This window comes from Alligator sinensis, unplaced genomic scaffold (assembly GCF_000455745.1).
Source record: "Alligator sinensis unplaced genomic scaffold, ASM45574v1 scaffold243_1, whole genome shotgun sequence".
Classification (NCBI taxonomy): Eukaryota; Metazoa; Chordata; order Crocodylia; family Alligatoridae; genus Alligator; species Alligator sinensis.
This window is the reverse complement of record NW_005841841.1, coordinates 5,790,397-5,813,280: the sequence shown is the minus strand read 5'-3', so window position 1 is coordinate 5,813,280 and position 22,884 is coordinate 5,790,397. Positions and strand designations below refer to the sequence as shown.

Here is a 22,884-nt window from a genome sequence, read left to right as displayed (position 1 = left end):
GTACTGCAGACCTAGTACTGTGAAACAAACTTATTGTAAGATGGGTTTTCACTTCTATTCAATCTTTGGCTTTTCACTCAAGGCTGCCAATGTGGATAGCAGTTTTTATAAAACAGACATGTCCGTCGTCAGTTGTTCTGAGCTGCTCCCAAATCAGAGGATCTTTGCACAAATACAGTGTAGATTCAAGAGACAGATTGGATCACTGGTCTAAAGCAGTGATCTAGAAATGAAAGGAACACAGTACTTCTTAAACCAAGAAGATTCTCAGCAAGAAGTTGCTCCAGCTGAGTTACAACCATACTTTCACACCAGTTCAACTGAAGTCAATGGTAGTATATGGTGTGAGCTATGTTGTCACAATAAAGGCCTAAGCTTTGCATGGAATTAAAAATATTTTTCATGTTTTATGTTTTCTATTCCTGGGCTTCATTCCCATCCCTTGTTTATTTTAAACTGATGTAACTCCAGCTAATTGTGAGAACAGAAAATCAAGCTCTATAGCTATGATTTAAAAAAAAAAAAGGAGGATAAATCCAAAAAGTACTGAGCACCAAGCAGCTCCCAGACAGACTTTGGCTGTCACAACTTGTGTTTTCAAGTGACTGTTTTCGAACCACACATTCCTGATGTAGACCAGGAATATCAAACTCATTCAGCCCATGGGCCATACAAGGGACATGGGGTCAGACTGACCCCCATATGCAGCGCACATCCTAAACTTCCTCCGTGCACTGCATGCAGCATGCATGCCAGCTCCAGCCCCATGTGCTACATGCAGTGGCCACCAACCCTGGCACACAGAGTTGGTCCACTGTGGTTAGGTACAGATATTAAAAAAGCCTGAGCCTGAATCGTTGCAGGTTAGTCTAACCTGGCTAGGCTGAACCAGTTTGTAACCACACAGAGATTCCCTTTGGACTGAGGAAATGCAGGCACATGCCTACAGTGGCTCAGGATATAAGTCAGGGGGCGCTAGAACCACCCTCCCTTACCTTCCATAGTGCTGAGCTGAGGGGGGCATGGGCAGGCCCCACAGGATGCTCTGATTAGGGAGGGGTCCCCCCCCCCCCCCCAGGGGGGGGCCAGCAGGGAATTGATAACAGAGCATTGAGTTAGACAGCAGAGAGTCACACAGGAAGTTGTTAGCATTTAGCACCCCAACAACAAAGCAAAAGGATCTCTCATTAGTTCAACCTCTTCTTAAACAACTTTTTCCAAAGAAGGAAGAGAAGGACATTACCAGCTACCTGTTGATTAGCCCCCAAAAGCTCTAAGCAAATACTGTCCTATCTGCCTTTGTCTTGTCTGCCTTACACAGACACTTCTCAGCATTAGCTAGCATACCACATGCTGGCTATGGTCCGTGCTGTGGGAGAAGAGAGGGAAAAATCCCTGCTCGAGCAAGGTGGGTGGGGAGCAAGGGGAAGAGCCAGGTAGACACTGCTGTGCCTGCAGTCTCTGCCGGAGCTCCAGCCAGGGAGTAGAGGGGCAGCTCTGGACCAGAGAGCCTTGTCCAGGGCTGCAAAGCATCTGGAATGCTGGGGGACTCTGGTTTAGCTTAAAACATGAAGGAGTCTGGGACAGACATTGTGCACAGAATGTCTGCTGCACATGGGGTTGCGGCTGGTGTGTACCACCTGTGGCATTTCTTGGTTTCTGCTACTTGATTTGAGGATCCCTGCAACATCTCTCCCCTCAGCAGGGAGCGGTGTCTGGACTGCAGGTTGTAGCAGCTCCCGCTGCCCAGTGCCCCTCACACCACCCAACAAATGCAGCCCTTCCCTGGGCCCAACCTGGCACCAGGGCTTCTGGTGTGCTGTAACAGTCACCAGCTCCCTCTACCCAGTGCTCACTCTGGCACACTGAGCCTGCCCCTCCCTGGGTGCCTTCTCACTGATGGAGCAAACCAGGGCAGTCTACCCCTGGTCTGTGTCCCGCTCCCCTCCTGTGCACATCCAAGCCATGCAGGAGCTTGCAGAAGGTTCTTCCCAGGCTCTGAGTCTCCTGACAGGCAGCTCCTCTTTTGTGCCTGCCCCGGCAGGGCTCCAAAGGGGGACAAGAGGAAGAAAGGATACTGTGTTTCTCTCCGGTGCAGCCTCTAGCTACCACTTCTGCTGATCTCCGATACGGGCTTTCTGAGGGGCAGCCGTGGTGAGGTCCTTTTCCTGGCCTCCAGCCTGTCTCTCTTCTCCTCTCTCTTCCTTTTATTCTCCCTCCTGAGAAAAACTGCTCCCCCTTTTTAAACAAGCCCTCTCAGCCACTTCCACGCTGGGACTCTTCCCAGGCTTTTGCTAATGTTCCTCTCATGCAAAACCCCTGCTGGGGTTACATCACCCCTCCCACTTCAAAGAGGGCTGCCTCAAAAGCAGCTTCACTCACCCTTAGGGCAAATGATATCCCTACTGAGACAAACCCTCTCTCTCCTCACACTTTGTCCCTCTGCAAGGCAGCCATTCCTATCCCTTCAGGCGAGTACAATTTTAATGCTGCTACACTTAGCATTTTGTCTTCTAGCCCACAATGCACTCTGCAACTGCAGGAAGGGCAGGAGAGTAAATTTTGACCAAGGACAATAGGATAAGTTCATACTCTTAGGGTAAGGATATTTTCATGCTGATTGAGAGCATTATTATTCAGAAAAAACATGTAGGTATGCCTGTAGCTGCTGAATCCCTGCCTAAGTCCTAGCAAAATCAATGGATTGTTCCAAAGAAAGATGGACTTAAAAACATGCTTTAGCACTTTCCTGAACTGAGGCCTCAGGACTTCTATGCCGAGTCATCAGGAGGTACTTTTATCAAGTCTCTTCTGAAATGCTAACACACAAATTCAGTATACTACAGAGAAATCAATGCATCAAATTCACAAAGAAGAAGAGGTGGTCGGATCCTTTTGGAATAGAAACCTGCAGTTAAAAAGGCTATGTACCAACTGCCTTTTAAAAAATATTAGTTATCACTATTCCTATTAATGGCCTAGCTGCACAGAAACAACAGAATTGCAAGTGTAGATTAGCCTTTGGCTTCAAACAACTATATTGATTCTGTACTGCATTCTATTTCATTCTGCAGCTGATTTACACCCATACACCCATTACATCTACATGCCCCTCACTGTTGTTATTACCTGTGAAGCTATGTGGATGCTGGAAAAGTGGCAGCTGGAAAAGTTAAGTTAAAAAAACCTGAAGCGTAAGCCAGTAGCACCTGTAAGGTAGAGTGACAGGGGCAACTGCCCTGGGTACCAACTGGGGTGTCGTTAAAACAGCTTTTGCCATGGCCCTGGAACTGCGATCATGACAGCAACAGCACCCAGAAGTTGCTGTTGCCACTCAGTGTGCCAGTTACCCTGAGCACCCTGCCACATTCTTATACTGCTGGTGTAAGCAGTAAGCAAGTCCAGAGATGACTGGGCACATTGAAACCAAATGCATATTACTACAGAAAAATCCCTTGCAGCTGAAATTAAAAGAGGCTCAGTTTTATGTGGCCTTATTTATAGGACTAAATATGCTGCAGTTCTGGAACCACCAATTCTTTCAGTAGCCAAATAAAAGACAGTTTTTTAAAAGAAATTCTAACTACTAAAAAAGGCTAATCCCATGTTACAAACTGCAATATTCACTCCAAATCCATCCCACAGTGCAGGGCTCATTTTCATGAAGAATGCTACTGCACTTACAAGTCTTTAAAACAGCATGTATTTATTTATTTCAAGGTGCTCTGAACAGCACCTTAAAGAAAATTCAAGTCATGGCCTTAAAAAGGTATCAGATAAAATATGGAGCCTCTGCTTCACATACCAACAGTATAAAAGTCATCTGTTCCCAGATTCTCAAGCTTTGTGAAAGTCACCTCACTTCCAGCTGAAGAATGTGGACATCATTTGCCAAACACTGAGTGAATAGTAGGACATGCTACTTATGCAGTAATGCAAAAGCATGAGATCTAACCTTGGGATTGGAAGATATATCTAGGTGCTCCCTATGAATGTACATATGGGAATCAGGAATCATCTGAAAGGAAAGGAGCCCCCCGCCCCCCGATCTGTGACTACAGAATTAGTGCTGGAATGGCATTTGAACTGCTTGTTCGCTAGGAAAGGTGATGGAATGATGGTTGGATGAAATCCTGCCTCTCCAACAGCTACTAGTGTCTGGAGAGAACCCTACTGCCTGGAGAAGTCTTCTCCTTTTTACTAGTAAGTGAGAATCTAGAAACAGGAGCTACCTGGCAAGAAAGTCCCCACCACAAACTGATTTTAAAGGTAAACAAAACATAAAACTGGAATATGCCCCATCATGAAAGCCCCTTTGGAAAGACACTTAAAACATTTCAGTTTTGGGGAATTCTGATATGTAATGCAAATCATGGATTACAGACCAAATGAACAAGATTTAGACTGGCTGTGGAAAAAGGATCTATATATACAAGTCAACAGATCTAGGGAGTGGCTTCCCAAATTTATGGAAAAAACAAGTTTGTGTTTGTAATATTAATTCTATGCAGTTGTTCTTCCACTTACTCAACTACTTAATTCTGCATACACATTTTAAATGATCCATCTGCCAGTCTACTTACTGGCTTACCCCTTATTCACCTATTCGCAAAAACTAACTTGTCCATCTTCTTCCTTAGCCTGCAAATACTCTTCCCCCTTAACTCTTTCCACATTTGCCATGTAAGCATTAAATTGAGATAAAAAAACAGTTAAATGTAGCCAACCAAATAAACACCTTAAACAACTGATCAGTATCTAAAGTCTCTACAGCCCCCACCCTCACTTATTTTATAGCTCCTACCACAATTGTCATCCATTTCCCTACACCTGTCAGTTGTGCTAGGTACCTTGTATTTTAAGTAGCTCTCTTCACTGGAAACATGTTTAGGATTAAATTCCTAAGCATATTCACACAGAAACTGCCATAATATCAACAGACTCTTGGTGCTGTGGCTGTCTAACCACAAAGATATTCTGAAACCACATAAAAATCTAAATCAAGGAATATCTGCATGGAGGGCAAACTGTTCCCTAATGTAGCCTAGAGCCCACCTGCAGCATCACAGTGCTCTCAGGTGATGTCAAGCCTCCACCCACCTCCAATGACAGCTGAAACCAGAGCAACAATCCTGAAGAGGAAACTATGAAAATGTCAACATGAAATCACAAAGCATAAAATTTGTCAGATAATGATGTGACATAAGGCAGCTCTGCTCAGCTTCATCATATTCCTCCCTCCAACACATTCTGGACCACAGCACTTTAACACCCAAACCTATACCCAATACATAAGTTAAAGGAAATAGGCAGATCTCTCTCAAATGGTAGATAACTAATATAGGAATCTTATTAATGGAGATTATCATTAACAGCAAAATTGTTTTACTACACAAAGAAAACTCAATTAATTCCCAATTAAATATATTGAGTTCTGTCTCTCTAAAGAGAAAACATGTCTTTTTAAGCTGTTAATTTAATAATATATTAATTAAGCTATAAGACATGACCAGGAGTATATTTCTAAGCAGTTAATGCAAACTGTTATGAAGTATGGAGTCAAAGGGCAAATGAATAACTACTAATGAAGGTCAATAATCCCATTCCCCTAAATTTAATTGCTAGGCATAATTTTGTAATGTTCAATCTTCTTAAAAGAAGAAAAGGATTAGTTTATTTGTCTTGGGCATGTATGTAATATGCAGCTCATCAAGACCCAATTCTACTGAAGAATTCTGAACCCACTTTGTCATCTCTCTTTAAAAAAAAAACTGAGCTAGAGTGCATTATTAATATTACTTGCATGTATACATGCCTCTCTCTAGCTCTGAACTACAGTTCAACAATTTTCAAGCAAACAGCAGGGGGCAGCAGGATCCTTCCTCAGATCTTTGTTTCAGTTCGAAATACCCTTCAAAATCTGAGGACCTATCTTTTCATATTGTTGTAAATGGCTTTTTAAAATCCATCCAACAGACTAGATGGTGCTGTCAATTTCTTCATTATGGGCTATGAGACAGGCTTATTCTACTGGTTCCAACACAGATATGACTGACAGAATGAAGGGAAGCCAAGGTTGGTAGATCTCAGGGGGAGAAAAATATCCTTTACTAGCTAAGATGAAAACACCAGAATGCATAAAACGAGGGATGATTCGGTATGGCAATTACGTACTGCATTAGAGCATTTTTTTGGCCTGTTTGTCTTCAAGGGTCTTTCTTAAAGTCTCCCTGTACTCTGCATAAACTGCTCCATTTTGGTACTTTGAAAATCAAAGAGGGGCTTTACAGTGTGACAGTTGTTAAATTAATAACTAAGAGTGAACCTGACACAATGAAATTAATTCCTCCTGTGGCACAGGAACAGATATAAACACCTTTCAATTTAATCCTATTTATTTTCATACTTATGGCTTCAAGGGTTCACACTTGGGAATTAATTTTCCTATTTTTGAATTTTAAAATGAAGGACATTAAAACTTCAGACAGGGCTTCAAAAATATTAAGGGGGTGGGAGCAATCAGGCAACATAATATCACGGACTCCAAAAGCTGATGCTTTCAACATCATCCCCTCTAGCCCCTGCTACATCACATGCTTTATAAACAATATTTGTTTGCATTAGATTTAAAAGTGGTATCAGCGCACTGTAAAAATGATTAATGCCTTGCAAAAATAATACGTAATACAATTTAGCATAAGACAACGCAAATATCTCTGAATTATTAGGCAACCAACTCACAGCGCTCTTCTGTAAGAAAAAGCAGCTGGCCTTAGGAAATTTTCAAACTGTTTGGGTAATATATTTACCTGCTGCAAATAGCATGACTGCCACTGGTCTATAGAAGCGCCTCCGAGATCCTACGCAGATAGAGATCAATCCAACCAGGAAAGCGATGAGAATGATGGCAGCACCACCCAAAAGCAAAGCAAGAGTAGCTATCTGCCAGTCTAGAAAGATAAGACATTAAAGAAATGCATTTCAGTTAAAAATGACCAACCATTTGCCCTCTAGAAGAAGAGGAGGAATAAGAAGAATACAGGGCTTATACTAAGCCCTGGGTAAACATGTAATATTTTGACTTAGGAATGAGTGCAAATCCTTCCTGTGACATCTTTTCAAGGTTCAGTTAATTTTATTGGGAATTTTGCCTTAGGAAGATTGCTTAAGCTTGGTCCAAATAAGGAAGAGGATTTAAGGTTAGGCCAGAATTAGCTGATCTATGTTATCTAACACCCTTTCTAGTACTAACCGTTCGCTAGAGTAATCACAAACTTTCCCTTCACTTTAGCTTGAAGTAGTCAAGGGTGAGCTCAGCATGAAGTCTCACAAAGACTGATCATTCAGGAACCATAACCACACATGCAGGGTCTTGAGGAAAAAAAATTATACATTTAGGCATCTGAACATAAACCCCAAAGAAACAAGGAAGATACTAAAAGTAAAAATTATTTTGTACAAAAATTTTACTCAATGAGGGTTGAGCAAAATGCATGACCAGCTGAGCTGGAAAAATTAAGGATTTGGAAAAATAAACCAGCATGGGGCCCTTAAAAGAACTGAACCCTTTGGTGCTGCCAAAGGGTGTCCTCTGGCATTGCCCTATGACAGGGACAGACATGAGGAAAGGGAGGCTTTATTAGTACTGTCTCTATTTTCTTTTCTTTTCTTTTTAAACCGAGCAATGGGTTTTAATATATGTGGGGTGGGGGTAGAATGAGTGGGTTTTGGGGAAAGGGAGGCAAAGCAAAGGTGGGGACATGAAAACTCCTCGGGGTTTGAGGCAGAGAGCTGGAAGGGAGGGGAGGGAAATGGTTGCAGAGGGTGGGGTGAGGGAGAGGGAATGTCTATTTTCTTGTAATGAAAGTAGATTGGAAAGATAGGTGGGGTGGGGGGAGCCAGGCCGTGATCAGATGTAAGGGAGCAGAAGAGAGTGGATTGCTTTTCAGTCTGGAGGTTTTGGGCGGGTATTTTGTTGCATTTTTTTTATTTTAAGATTTGACTCTGTTTCTATACATTGTTGGATTCTATTTTAAGCTGTCTTGAGCCTTCTTTTTTTAAAGAAGGGCAGCATAAAAATCAAATCAATAAAGAAATAATAACCCTGACTCTTCCAAGGGATGTAGGAATGACCCACTCTCACTTACCCTGGCCAAATTCCTAATGAATCAATGGGAGCTTTGCCTATGTACCCCTTCAGATTTGGCCCAGCATGTAACTGATGAGTCGCCAGCAACATTATAACAGTCAGGAATCAGGCAAGGTAAAAATCCATCTGTAAGCAGATCGCCAGGAAGGGCCATTGCACCATGTAAGTTCTAAGCTGAAGGTTTAAGTAGGATTTGAGTGATGCAGAAATCTGGTGATGACTCCTCTGCACAGGAGCAGATTTCACACCTAACCACTTTGCCATGTGGATCGGGTGGATCCAGAGAAGGTGCAAAGGCACGGCTACTCCCACCTTTTCTGACCACGCCACAGAAGCAGCTGACAGCAAATTTGGTTTTAAGTTTCCTAATTCTACCACTCCTTTCCCCACTACAAGAGGACATGCAGGCATGTCCTCCTGCAGTAAGCCTGCATGCAGGCTTGCTGGAATGGTCAAGAGTGGCTCTGGCTTCCCCCTGCCCTTGGGTCAATGGGGACAGCCGCAGCAGCGGATAGGTTCCCCCTCCCTCCCTGGTCACCCCAGCTGCCAATCTAGGAGCAGAAAGGGGGAACCTGGAAATGGGGATCAGAGCCACCAGCCTGAAGCCTGGTCCCCAAACAACCCAGCTGGAGCAGGTAGGAGTGGGTCTGGAGCTTCCCTCACCCCCAAGACAGTGCGGACAGTGGCAGCAGCAGGCAGGAGTGGGGGAGGAAGGGGGGAGGAAGGATGCGATTCTGAGCATGGAGGGGAGGAGGGGGAAGATTTTTATCTGCTTTGGGGACTTAAAGTCCGTGACTGCTTCTCCTGTGGCATGGTCTACGCACCCTTGGTGGGGGACAAGGGGAGAAAGGCTGGGAACAGGGGGTACAAACACCTATGCAGCCCTGGTTGCTGCTCCGTCACTCCACTTTGCAAAATCCTGGATCCACTTCTCATGTGGATCAAGAAATAGAATCCCAGCATCCTTTCCATCACTCAGCACAAAGAGGGATAATGAACACAGATTCCTGCAAGGAATTAGTGGGAGAGAAGGGAGAAAGCACAGATGAGCTATGCATCCTTCTGATATGACTTTGTCCAAGGTGCATTTTGTAAATAAGTTCAAAACGGATTTGGGAGAGAGAGTGCACATAAGCACAAGCAAGCATGTATGCACAAAATAGTGTATCTGAGATTTAGCACATCTAGGTTCCAATAATGACTGTTAGAATACATACAGCATGGCTTTTTTGGGACTGGTATGACTAAATGTCATTTATGAATCACTGAATGAAAGATGGAAAATAAAAAGGTTACTGAGGAGAGATTGAAAATGCGTCTCTAAATGAAAAAAAAAACATTTTTCTTGTAAAACATTTCTCCATGCATATGCTCTACTGTCATACTACTAAAATGTTAATGAACACATCAGTTTTATTACAAAGAAAAAAATACTAAAACTTTCAAGCTTTGTTTACTAGGTATTGTCTAAATGGACAGACACTGGAGTTGGGAACAACTTAATCCTCAACCCTCTTAGCCTATCTCAGTATGCAGTTTAAAAAGTCATTTATTTTATATGTCTCATTGATATACTAAAAGCAAAATGGAAAGAACCTCAGTTACATTACAGAAGTGTTGCAAAGACTGACTAATTAATGTTGATGAACCCTGAAAAATTTAAGCAATGATTAACATTGGTTAGTACACTTCCTATGCAAATTATGAAATGCCCTGTGCAACTAACAACAAATACACACACTTGAAAAAGATGGCTTTCCCAACAGCTTGGAACCACATAAAAGAAAACTCTCCACTTAGAAGTTGCACAGGTACAAAGAGAAGACATGTAAAATTGTCTCACCCAGAGGCCAAACCCATAAAAGACTGCAAGTGTGAATCAAACTGTCACATGGGAGAAGCAGTTGAATGAAGAGTTTAAATGCCAGTACAAGTAATAGGAGATTACACACAACAATCTCCAGGCTGATCAGAAGCCAACAGCTCTAAATAAAAGGTGAATGACACTGGAGTAGCAGGACGATAAAAAAATTAAGCATGCTTTTGCTTTTCTAATAGATGATAAACAGGTAATAGATAAGGCAGGAAAGCAATTAATCGTGCTATAGTTAAGGCACAAAGAGATGCAAGTGTGGGCTAATATTTTAATCATTAGCAGTCACATCTATAGATTTTGCAAAGGTTAAAAAAATATATCTATTACTTTATTATTATATGCATGTAGGTTATAAAAGGACAAATCAGTGTTGGAAGACAGCCACTCTCTGGAGTTCTATTTAAGTGGAATGAATTCCTAGGACCTAAGTGTCCAAGATTATGGTTCTGACAATAAATTCAGAACAGTAAAAGCCCAGTTTCTGTCTATTTATTACCAAAGGGTGTGTCTACATGAGATGCTTTACTGAGTGATAGAGCAAATTACTGAATAGTAAGCATCTGTGTCTAAGTACTGCAGACCCTTACTGCGCAGCAATTTGCTTTACTAGGCAGTTATTTTGCTATTTGCATTTGCAAGTAGCTAGTAATTACTGTGCAGTAAGGCACACATAGATGGCTGTCTGACAGCAAATTTGCTCCCAGCCAGCCAGGCATCAGGGGTTAGGAGGTTGCTCCCTGCCTCCAGGGGCTGCCTGCTACCTGGGTGGGCACCGCCAACAGATCCTAGTTGGGGACAGTATCCTCCTCCCCAGCAGCAGTGAACTCCTAGGCCCTGCTCCTCAATTGCAGAGCGGAACTAGGGCAGGGAGCTCCCTACCAAGGGAGAGTTTCCCATCCAGCCTGGAGCTGTGGCTGAGACCTGCCCCTGATCAGGACAGTTCTTGACCAGCCCCAGGCTATGCGGGGAAGTCTGCATGTGCAGCCTGGACCTGGCCAGGGACTGAGCAGCCTGAGCTGATCAGCCCAGGGCTGATCAGGAACTGTCCTGGTTAGGGGCTAAAGCAGACTGCTGCCAGGACCATCAAATCTGCTCCCAAATGGACGCGTGTGTAAGTGCCTGCGCAGGGTGCTCTAACATGGTAGCAGCAGAATGCTACTGGAGAATATTCTGGAGTAAATCCATCAAGCAGCATTTGCACATGTATATGCTCCCAAATAATAGTTGAGGGCAAGTTATTTTAACTATAGTTAGTGACTCAAGGCTAAAAAGGTACAGTCCTCCTTCCCTTTACTAGCTCACAAAAAGGTTGTCCCCTCATGTCATCCTATATGTAGTTACCACTCACAAAACTGTATTGTGCCAATAAACTTCAAAGCAGAACCAGCCATTGAATTCAATATAGCAGTACTGCTTGAAAACTGATGGCAAATATGGACCACTGTCAAGATAGACACAGGTCAAGAAATAATTCTAGTCTTAGAATTACAAAGTTGATTTTAAATGCACTTTGTATGTCTAAAGGCCCCTGTCATCCTAGAAAAAATGTCAGCCTTTATGTAGGCTTTCTGATGATGGCAAAAAGAGGGACTAAATGGGATTTACTAACCTTCTAGTGGCCCTCTCTAAACAGAGGTGAATTTCATCTTACATATGGCATAATTTTCTAAAAGAAAAAAGGATTGTTGAACTTATTTCATGTTGAGGAAAAGAAAGAAGCAAGAAAAATGTAATTAATAAGCATTGTTTTTATACATTTGTTTAGATTTCATTTATCTTTGAAATTGCAGTGAAATAATTTATAATAAATGGCAATAAAGGGAGAAAGAAGTTAACGGTGGACTCCCTCTGCAATGTAATGTGACCTGTACATACAGCATTAATGTCAGATTAAACTATAAAAATTATTTATATGCATTCCTCAAAAACTTAAGCCCCAATTCTTCAGAGTTGTTTACATGAGTTGTCCTTGGAATTACAGAAGTCTTCTCATACATGAAGTGTTAAGAAAGTGTGACACCTGGTATTGTCTTCAAAACATTATCTTCTTCAATTTAAAGGGCTGCTTCAAATCCAAGCCCAAATTTAAACTGTGAAAATACTTTATCTTTTGTTTAAATATAATTTAAAATTTCCATTGGTAATTCAAGACACAGTGGAAACAGTTATTTTTAAGCAAATACTTCTGATAAAGTATTTGAAAACCACACACTGCAACACTTAGAACCTGAAACTGGAAAGAAACAAAACTGAAGTTTATTTGATTGATTTGTATTGGACAAGCTGAGAAAAATGCAGAAAACATAGAGCTCACTTCATAAATTATGTTTTAAACATCTAGTTCTTTATTTTAGCAGCGCTGTTAACATTACCAGAATTGACATGCTTCATAGTTACCATGATGCAGTGAAAGAGAGATTCCTCATATATGTTCATTAATATGTTTGAAAAAACTATTGATTTATGTTGCTAAGGAGTCATAATGCACATGTTAAAGGAAATATTTAGTTGATCCTGATGGTAGCCTAGGTAGCCTTTAATAAAATGGTAGCCTAGGTAGCCTTTAATAAAATAACAGGTGTTTTTAATATCCCTTTTATATTTAGGAATATATGTACATTTTAAACAAAAAATCACCCAGAACAGATGATGAAAAACAGAGGGATGAGGGCAGGGAAAGATCTTCCTCAAAAATAAATAAAGAAAATCCATCTCCCCGCCCCTTCCTTTAATTTAATGCTCACTTGTAACATTTGTAATTTATTGCCTTTTCTTATTTAAGAATTCTTTCAGTTTCATAGCTTTTTAGAAATTCTGCCAGTTTTTTAACTACATAGAAGTATAGTGTTAATTGGACACTGAAAAGTTTCACTCTGCTCCCTGCTTTCCCCTAAAGCAAAATGACCTGAGGCTTTTAGCAGTATATTCATTCTTAATTAGGAATAGCTTTATCTGCTTTATTTCTTTGCCAAAACAACACTCTAGCACTAGGATAACATCAAGAGAAGTCATAATAGAGGAATAAAATCTCTCAAAGTTCTGAAAGAAAACATTTGGCTTTATTAATTAGGTAATTTGTTCCTAGTGTACGAAAAAGCCATGCAAATGCTTTGTGTTGTCAGTCCTTTAATGCTTCTGTGCAGTCCTGAAAAGACATCACACACACACACATACATATATTTATTTTCCTCTCCATAGTATTCTGAATTCAAAGTGATTGTGAAAATAAACAATATATTGAATACTAACATGTGGCAGCTCTATCAAACACTATAAGGAAACTTAGTTAATCTCTTTAGGAAAACAAGATAAAGCCGGCCCTGATTCCTTTAGTTTCCACAATAGTTCTCTCCTAAGCCCTCTCCTTGTATGGAATGAAATACTGCAAATTGTTTATGTCAAGTGTCATTACAATGGTAATGAATCACAGAATTGCTTTCTTCAAACACTGAACAAGAAACTTATCAGGATAAGAAAAATGTTATTTACTCTACAATGATTCTCTCAGGGATCTATAGCATCTCTCTTCTGCTTTTCTTCGCAGAGACACTTTCCACACCTATTAGCAGTGAATAGGCCTTCTGCCCCCAAAATCTATTCCACCAGCAGACCTTTACTGTTCTATGCATAGGTCCTTCTATTTATAGATTGTGCATATATCATGGCTGCTGTCCAGCCTGGCCCATGTAGACCATTTTCTATTTTTTATTTTATGGAAAAGAGTAAATTTTTTTAAGTGTCTAAATCAGGTGTGTCAAACTCATCTGGTCCTGTGGGCCAGAACAGTGGCACAGGACTGGTCTACAAGCTGGATGAGGCAAGCCCTTTGGGACCCCACATGCTGGATCTAGTGCCCGTGGTGCTCATTCTGGCCAGTCAGGGAGTGAGTGTGCTGCACGTGGTCCCTACTCTGGCTAGACTGGGACACAAAGCACAAGCATCACTCCAGCTGATCCAAGACAGATGCCATGTGCCAAGTGGGTCCAGCCCAGGCGCTGGATCCAGCATGTGGGAGACCCCCCAACCCCTGCATACTTGATTCAATGGCTGCACTGGCTGGCCTGGGACTGTGCTGCACTCCCCATCTGCTCTGGGACCTGCACTGCATGTGGCACCCACCCCACACCAGGCAAAGCAGGCACTGCATGCAGCTCATCCTGGACTGGCCAAAGCAGGCACTGTGTGCAGTGAAGTTCTGGACTGGCCAGACCAGTCCCTGGATCTGGTACATGAGGCAGGGAGGTGGGGGTGTCCAGGACTGGCCCCGTGTGGAATCAGCACTGGGGGCCAAGTTATGTGGCTCTGCGGGCTGAATCCAGCCTGCAGGCCATATCTTTGACACCCCTGTCTAAATGATTTGACTACTTGGCTCCTCAGCCCCTCAGGAACTTGTGACAGTTTTACCCACAGCCAACAATATGCATGTACAGCTACTGCCTGCTAAATGAACCAGAGCAACTTTGGCTGTATACACCTTTTTTCTCAAGGTGAACATAACTATTTTGCGAAGTCACTGCTGTACTTTAACACAAAGGTAAATTTGGGCACTCATAGCATCTGTGTAAGTCTGCAGTTGAGGTTCTGAGACGAGCCACTCACAGGAAGTGAAGAGAACAATTTGTTTTTTAATGTAATAAGGCATACTTCATTCTGCTGCTAACATGTTAGAGCAAAATACCTGCAGACAAGAAACTTCATTTTAGTTAAGTTAATCATCTAAATCCCAAACTAGAGGATGTTGGCATAAAAATGTATATAGTGAAATGAAAACATCCCACTATACATTTTATCTTTAAACTTCATAGTTGAGGAGTGAAGTTACCATTCTGGACATATGGAACTGAATATTACTTTTCTTATTCTCATAAAACACGGTTAAAGTTTCAATCCTGCAAGCTGTTCCATACAAGCAAATGCTGTATCCATGCAGAACCTCACTGTAGATCATGAGGCTCTGTGCCAAATGCACTAGACAATGGCAAGATCAGTTCCAGATTGATAGGGATTTTGTGCAATGGAAGTGGACTGTAGGAATAAAATATTCCAAAGCACCTGTATCAGTGGAACTCAGGAACCCAAGTCTCTTTAGAAAATACAATTTAAGTTCTTAAATCACTTAAGGAAAAAATGTCAAAGTACCTTTGGTACCTAAGTTCAACATTTAGGCAACACTGACTTTCCCAACCCCACTCAGATGATATCCAAATATATAAATATTTAGTGGCTTAGATTTCCAAAAATGGATATATAGAAAAGCACCTCAAAGTTACTGATGCTAGAGAGCTGCTCAGGGGTGCTAGGCTCCTGCAGGAATCTCAAACTATATTTCATTTATCTCACCCATTCCCTTGTGCATTTAGAACTAGACACCAGTGAAAACGTTATCTTTGGTCTTCATGGTAGAACATCAACTATAATCAAAATGTTACCCAGTACCTAGTGCTGTGCAACTAAGACATATTTTCAAGTCCACAAAATGCTGCCAGATCCACAGGTTTACAGGTCTATGAATTACTTGAGAGGTAGCATGTGCTTGCTCATGTGGCCATTAATATATCGCTCCCTAAAGTAAAAGTTAAATTGTTATTTATTTTTTTTAAACCTCCAATTCCCACAAAACAAGTAGATGCCTTTTTTTTTCTTTTTAAACCAGCTGTTTTCTTTTCAAAGCTCAATGAACACAAGTTTTAAGGACCACAAGGGACCATTCTTTAGATGCTGAGGAGAAAGCATTCTTCAGATAAAAGACCTAACTGAAATGCTAATTTTTTTTCTGAGGTCTAATATATTACATACCACCTTTGCCAGCTTGAGTACAGCATTACAGGAAATTATGTCATCTATAATTCATTCACAGAAAAGGAAGTACAAACTATGCTTAGGGATCTCTCACACCAGATGCATGGCCTTGCTCCGAGATTCATAGAACAGTTTTACCATGTCAAATTAATTACTGGGCTGTCCTTCCAAACACCCATGGAAGAAACTTTACAAGTATATGTAGCTAGGGGAGAAGAAGAGAGACAAAAGGCACAAGATGTTCTTTTCAAGATTAAAAGAGCCTGAGCTCTCTTTTCTGACCTCCACATATACAGCATGGCACTTAGTAATATTTCAGCAACTCTAACCATGATCTAGGCTGTAAGAGGAATGTCAGCGTTCATCAAACTAACTGGCAATCTGCCGATATTTTCAAAACTTATTCCAGTGGACCTTGTAAAAAATAATTAGCATTTAAATATAGTTTTTCCTTTTCCATCAAACTGGCAGCCTTTTTTACTGAACCAGAGCATTCTAATACATTGAAAACAATACAAACTAACAGATCTTATCCATTTCTGCTTGCTAGCTTGGAACTTGTATGGTCCTCTTTGGACACAAATCAGTAGTAGAGACAAGGCTATACCCCACTTCGTTCTAAATATAAGTCTCATAAAATATTTAAACCACTTATTATCATTAGCATTAAGAGCATTTTAAACTACTGGGTGAAGATATTTATTACCAGTAAATAAGCCAAACAAAAAACCAGCAGCTTTCCATTATTAGGAGTGATGATGCACAAAAGAAATTATGGTAAGGTCAATTAAGTGTATTGATGACATTTGTTTTACTTTTGAAAAAAATTAGTTGTTAATTTGTACCCATGTACAACATGCATACAACACACATTTCATATAGCCATATTATATCTGGGTTCCATGGACATGCTTCACACATGACAAGGGAGGAAGAGGTGGTGAGATGTTTGCCTTTGTTACTGTGGACCTGGCAGATATTACTTTTATAATATGATTGACCTATTAATTGAACCATTAATAGTAACTTGGGCACACATTCACGGAAGTAATGGCATGGCAAAAACAAACAAACAGACAAAATAACCACCACATTTTGCTACAAAATAAGTGGAACACGTTTGTGGCTAGTTTGCAGTGCACCTTAAACCAAATGTGTGGCAGGGCAGACCACTATGGGAACCAATGCTGGCTGCATTACAAAGGCTTGCCCGACAGTGATGCTGGTTCAGCACCACACTTCTTTAGGTGCAGAACTGGGATCCCATCAGCTGATGGATTCTTTAACCTTGGTAGGCTAACAGCCACAAAGTGCAGCACTGTATGAGGAAGCATGTGTGACTTTCAATGTGTTGATGCAGGGCACTGTGGGGCAAGGAAAGCAACCTGCCAGGCTGTGGTCAGCCACAGGGCTCACCAGGACCCAACAGCTCAAAACAGCTCCAGAAGGAGCCGTAGGACAAGGCAGCCAACCACTTGGGTTTTTCTATACTCAGATGCACTGCTGGGCATGGGAAACGGTTAAAGTCCTCAGTGGGGGGGATCTGGAACCTTGCTAACCCCAATCAATTTGCAAGGGTCCCATTAAAATAGTGACACAACTGGAATCAGTAACCAATCTCAATAATCGCACCTCTTACCATGTACATGTGGCAAGGCAGGAGGTGCAATTCCTGGGATTAGGGATCAGATCTCATCACACCACTATTTTAATGTCTGCCAGGATCCTCTGAACAGCCAGGAGCTTCATGCTTAATGGCACACTACAGTAGGAGCTCATGCAGCTGAAAGTATGCATGTATGCTTAGGTGTGAAAAAGCCCTAGTTCTGCAAATCACCCCAAGCATGGGTTCCACTAAGAGCACTTGGTCTGTTTTCCTGCCTGTAAAATGGGGAGCATGCTTATACCACCACCTTTCGGGCTATTTTGATGATTAATTATAATTCACTTTGAACATGTCTGAAAATTTTCATACATGTTAAGTAACAAGGGAATTCTATTGGTTACAGATCTAAATCAGATTTTGGTTTTTTTTTTTAAATACCTAAGCAAGTAAAATACTAGTAAGTGGTATTTGAGAGCAGAGTTTGCTGAAAGACAAATTAAAAAAATCAACAGGTTCCACAGCTTTACTTGATATCTTGAGAGAAAAGTATGCTGAATATAAATTCTTGTAGATCAGACTTTTCTTTTCTGGAGCAGCATGATCCAAAACTTACACCCTCCCTAATCCAAGGCAAAAAAGTGAAGGATGTTGAACTTGCCTTTTATTTGGTTTGGTATCAAACTTTTTGGACATATCAGTAAAACATGAGAGTTTTCATGCTATGGGACTGGTCATTAAGAAATCCTATAAATGTGCAGGGAGGCTTCTCCAACACGTAATTACAGCGCGTTGTAATGGTAATTGCTGCAGTCCAGCAGACTTCAGTGTCATTCGACAAGCTTTAGTTCAAAGTGCCCTGCCACCATTTTTCAGTTCAGGGATGCTGATACACATGATGATCCCGGTGCTTTAATTAGCATGGCTCCTGGAACTGTGCTAATTAAAGCCCCCCCCCCCCACCACCACCTCCCGGAACACATCTATGAACGCCCAATATTCTCTACTTCTATTTATCCACCTTTAAAATGAGAAGAGTATTGACTAGTGACTACTACCCTTGAGGAACAGTTTGCAAATGTGCATCAATATCAACTCAGATAGACCAACAATCCACATCTTTACAGAAGGATGTTGTTTTTGAACTAGCAACTTTGTTTTTAAACAAAACAGAGCTAAAAGAGATGACACACAACCCAGTGAACTGTGGAAATTCAGCAATTTTTACTTAATATACAGTTAAGGTTAAGTCCATTCAAGTGATCTGCCACCAAAAGGGGACATCCTATGCTGCTTATCATTTGAAGAACAGCTTCTTATGTTAGAATAGGCTACCATCAACATTAAATAATTATTTTAATATGCGCTCAATTCTAAATGAAGGATTATGAGTACACCTTTTTATGTTTTCTGACTACTAAAAAAAGATATACAGAGAGGTTCTTGTGTTTATTCCTTTGGGGGTGTTTTTTTTAAGCCTTCATGGAAGGTTGTAAGGAACCTGATTTTCTTAAAGGAATGTTGCATAAACATGCATTTAGGTCATTTACTAGCAAAATATATGTCCTGTGAATCAAAAAGGTTTTATACTGGGTAAGTATATTCATTCATACATATTTTCATGTGCATTATTTACATAATAGACCATAATGCTCCCAAAGGAGACATTCTGCTCTACAAAATGCAAGGTGCTTAGCTGACAGACCAGATACTATGGAATTGTTTTGGTTTGCTAGGTCACATTTAAGCATTTTTTATTTGAAAAATTATTATAGCTGCAATATATTGCACAGAAACAAATTTATTGTCACATAGTTCTGCATGGGAACAACTACACACATCCAATTAAGTTCTAAATAAGATACATGCAATGATGTGTTTATGCACAGTAACTCTGATTTAAACATAAACTGCTTTATCATAAGCACATTCAAATGCAAAATGGGGCCAAATCACTTCAGACTAATCATCTGCAAAATTCTGTTTAAAAGCAAAGCAAAGAAAGCATCTAAACTCTGCATATTTATCATTATTTGGTTTAGTCGCATATATTTAAGAAAATCACCACAAAGTCTTTTTTTTTAAGTTACAAAAAGATCTGTACATGAGCAAAACTATTCATGTTAAGGTTTGGCCCTAGACAAAATTTGCATGGCTGGACAACTCCTAAAGCTCTCAATTGGAATTTCTAGCCTTGTCATATCTGTAGTTGTTCTTAAAGTCCCAACTCTTTTTTTTTTAATATATACACCATTAGGCAAGAAACTCAGCTTTCATTTACAAACAAAAGCTAGTTTCTACAGTTTGTGGTTGCAGAGAAAAGATTAAGAGTGACCCAAGTGAAGTCTAAAAACTCAAAATAGGAAAGCAAATCAAGAGAACTTCATTTTTTTTCCTTTTAAATCTTATGATTCTTACATCATTCTGACTCACTATTTTGAATACTTGAGGCTGGCAGTTCTGGAAACCTGGCAATTCACGCAAACCTTGGTGCTAAACGATGCTTAAAGTTACAAAATTTAAAAAGAAACCACTTTAAGTATAAGGACGTGGTACGCCAAGGAATGAAAATTTTGGAACGGAGGGAGGTTGACAGAGGCATTATTTTTTGCTACAACTGATGCCATCATATTCAGTAAATTCCATACTACAAAATGAACATGCCTTTTGAATCTTATTATAACAGAGGATTTTAATTAAACTTTGAAAGCACTTTAACATCTTTCAGTCTGAGCCTGCCCTGGATAGTGCCACTTGATGTGGTCTCCTTCAATGAGTGAGGAAGCAAATCTCTTGAAACCACAGGTTAAGACATCTTTTGCTTCTGTCTGCTACTGTTTCTCACAGCTAGCTAGCTACAAAGCTGCTGCCTTGGTACCAAGTAGGAAGAGCTTTCCCAGTGGGAACTCTTTGCTATCTCCAAAACATACTGCTTGCTGTGTTCTTGATGTGGGAGGAAAGTACACTTAAAATATTAAGCAAGAACACACAGTGTTAAATAGTATGAGTCTGATCCCAAATTCGTTCACTTCAGTGGGAGCTTTTCCACTGACTTTAATGGGAATTATATCAGGCTCTGAGGAGAGGGAGCAGGGCAGGAAGAATACTGCAGTTTCTTATATTTCAGGTCTCCTCTGAGAGCCGGATTACGTGCCAAACATGAGGAAAGTGAAGGGCTTATTCAAGTCACCTCAAATAAAACAATCATTCACTTCTTCCCCAGTAGCTTGTGAAACCTGGCTGTACTACACTGAAAGTATTTAAGGAAAATGAGCAAGGCTGATTCAAAAACCTAAAATAGAAATGAACAGTCAGGAATTTCTGAAAGGGGTGGAAGAAAGGGTCAGGAGAAGGCAACAGATCTGCTCTGGTTTTTAGTATATACCATCCAGCAAGACTGCATTTTAAATCATCCCCCATCATTCTTTCCTCGCCCACCTATCTCCCACCTTTTTATAGAAAAACATAAGGTAAATGCCTCTCAAAGCAACTGAGGACTGACTAGCAGTTTTCAGATGCTGCACTAGAAAACACTGGTAATCTTTCTTTAATTTCCCACATTTTACAGAGCGGGGGGAGGGGTCATGATCCTGATGAAAGCAGCAAAATAAAAAAAAGAGGGATTTGAAACGGGTTCATCCTCACCCAAGCCATCTGAAAAGTCTTTATGCAATCAAGGGGATATTATTTCAAGAGAGAGAAAGAAGGGGCAAGGGATTCAGGTTGCTAAGGCGACATGTTGAAGCTGACATTCCTACATAAATTTCCATTTATACTGAGGAAGAAAAGAAGCTCTCCTGGAAAGTTTGTTTAGACCTGGTAACTGAATGAAGGTGGCATTAAAAATATATATATTTTTTGCAATCATGTTACACAAATCTAAAGCAAGCAAGGGCCAAACCCACCAAATGTTGTGCAACACTGACAACAAATGAAATCATTACAACACTGACAGCAACAAAGGAATGCCTGTGATTTTTCCACATACATATTATGTTGGTTCTGAAAATATTAAAGGATTTCAAGAAGCCAAGAAAAGTAGAAATGCAAGCTTTCAAAGCAAGCAGCAGAAAGCCAGACAAGCATTAAGTGATCTTTTCCTGTATGGTTACCAAAAATCTGAGGGCAAAGACTGATCCAAATGGATGATTTAGCATGCTTTATGCGTGGGCTTTGGTTTAATTTGCAAATGTTTCCATTGGGACTCCAGAAGTTGTTGCAATGAAGCCTAAAACACTCCATGAGAAGAAAAAAAAAAAAGAGAACGATTTTTATTGAGAGAAATCCAACAGGCAACTTGTTTCATTCACAACCAGCTTCTGAATATCCCAAGAAAGGTTTAAACAGGAAAGCCACCGGGTTTTTTCTCCATTCATGAAAAAGAGGGACAAAATGCAGAAGAAGAGACACCAAGAAACCAAATTAAGCAACAATAAGGCAGAAGGAGCTTAAAAGGGAAGGAAGAACAGGAACTTGCTAAGAAGATGCACAGACACATCCAAGGGGGCAGAGAAGAGCAAAAGGGATAAGAAAATCCAGAATGTGTCTCTGCTCAGGACAAAGTAAAAAAAAAATGTGGTTTCTGTGAGCTTGTAGATATGCCTAGACAAGAGATAACTTTGCAGGCAATTCCCAGCTGGAGCACAGAGATGCTCCTTAATCTCCATTGATTCCTCATGATGTGGCAAGCAACCACCACCCCACAAAAACCAAAAACCAGCCACAACTCAGGACCTTTTGGGAAAACACTGAGACATAAGGGGCCACCCGGTTCCCTTAAAGGCAGCACCCCTTCTTTAAGCCCCTCACCGCCTCCCTGACCATCCAACTGGGGCAGGGCAGGTGCCCCACGGAGCTTCCTTCGGCATGCATGATTTACACAAAGCCCTCTCCAGTCCTTTGGGGGCTAAAAGGGATAGATGGACAGGGAGGCAAGCCTGGGGGGAGGCGGGGGGTGAGTATGGCTGATTGGAAACCAGGATGCGGTACCTTGGGAGAGGATGGATGGGGGCTGCTGAACAGGGAGCAGATGGGGCGAGTGGGGAGACCAGGCTGGTGGCCAGGTGGGGATAAAGGTCAATGGGGGGGAGAAGGGGACACAAGGGTGATGGCAGAGAGGGCTGAGGGAGCCAGGGCTTGGGTGCCTGGGAGGGGAGGATGGTGAGGGAGCGGATGCGGGGAGAGGCAGGAGCTGGCTCCCAACCCCATCCCGTCCCCTCCTGTCTGGTCTTCCAAGGTGGCGCTGGAGCTGCCAGGGCTGGGGGGCGGGGAGGGGGGTTCTCACCGCTGTGCAGGGTGGACTCGCAGATCCAGTCCAGGTCGCTGAGCTTGCGGCAGGACTCCCAGAGGGACAGGTAGTACTGGTGGTCGGCCGTTACCCAGGCCGGGCTCAGCACGGCGCCCAGGTCCAGGCAGAGCGCCAGGAAGATGCACACCAGCCCCACCAGCTTCAGCGGG

The 22,884-nt window shown here is 41.5% G+C and overlaps 1 protein-coding gene across 1 annotated transcript in view; it reads right to left on the bottom strand.

The window, feature by feature from the left end:
- The window catches only part of TMEM47 (transmembrane protein 47), a gene marked incomplete at its 5' end in the record, with an annotated part of 28,675 nt that extends 5,792 nt beyond the window's left edge, over positions 1-22,883 (bottom strand). The window contains 2 exons of the mRNA XM_006015677.2: positions 6,810-6,950; positions 22,712-22,883. Coding sequence (XP_006015739.1) covers positions 6,810-6,950; positions 22,712-22,883 — 313 coding nt within the window. The remainder of the gene's footprint in view (positions 1-6,809; positions 6,951-22,711) is intronic.
- Position 22,884: the final 1 nt, after the last annotated feature.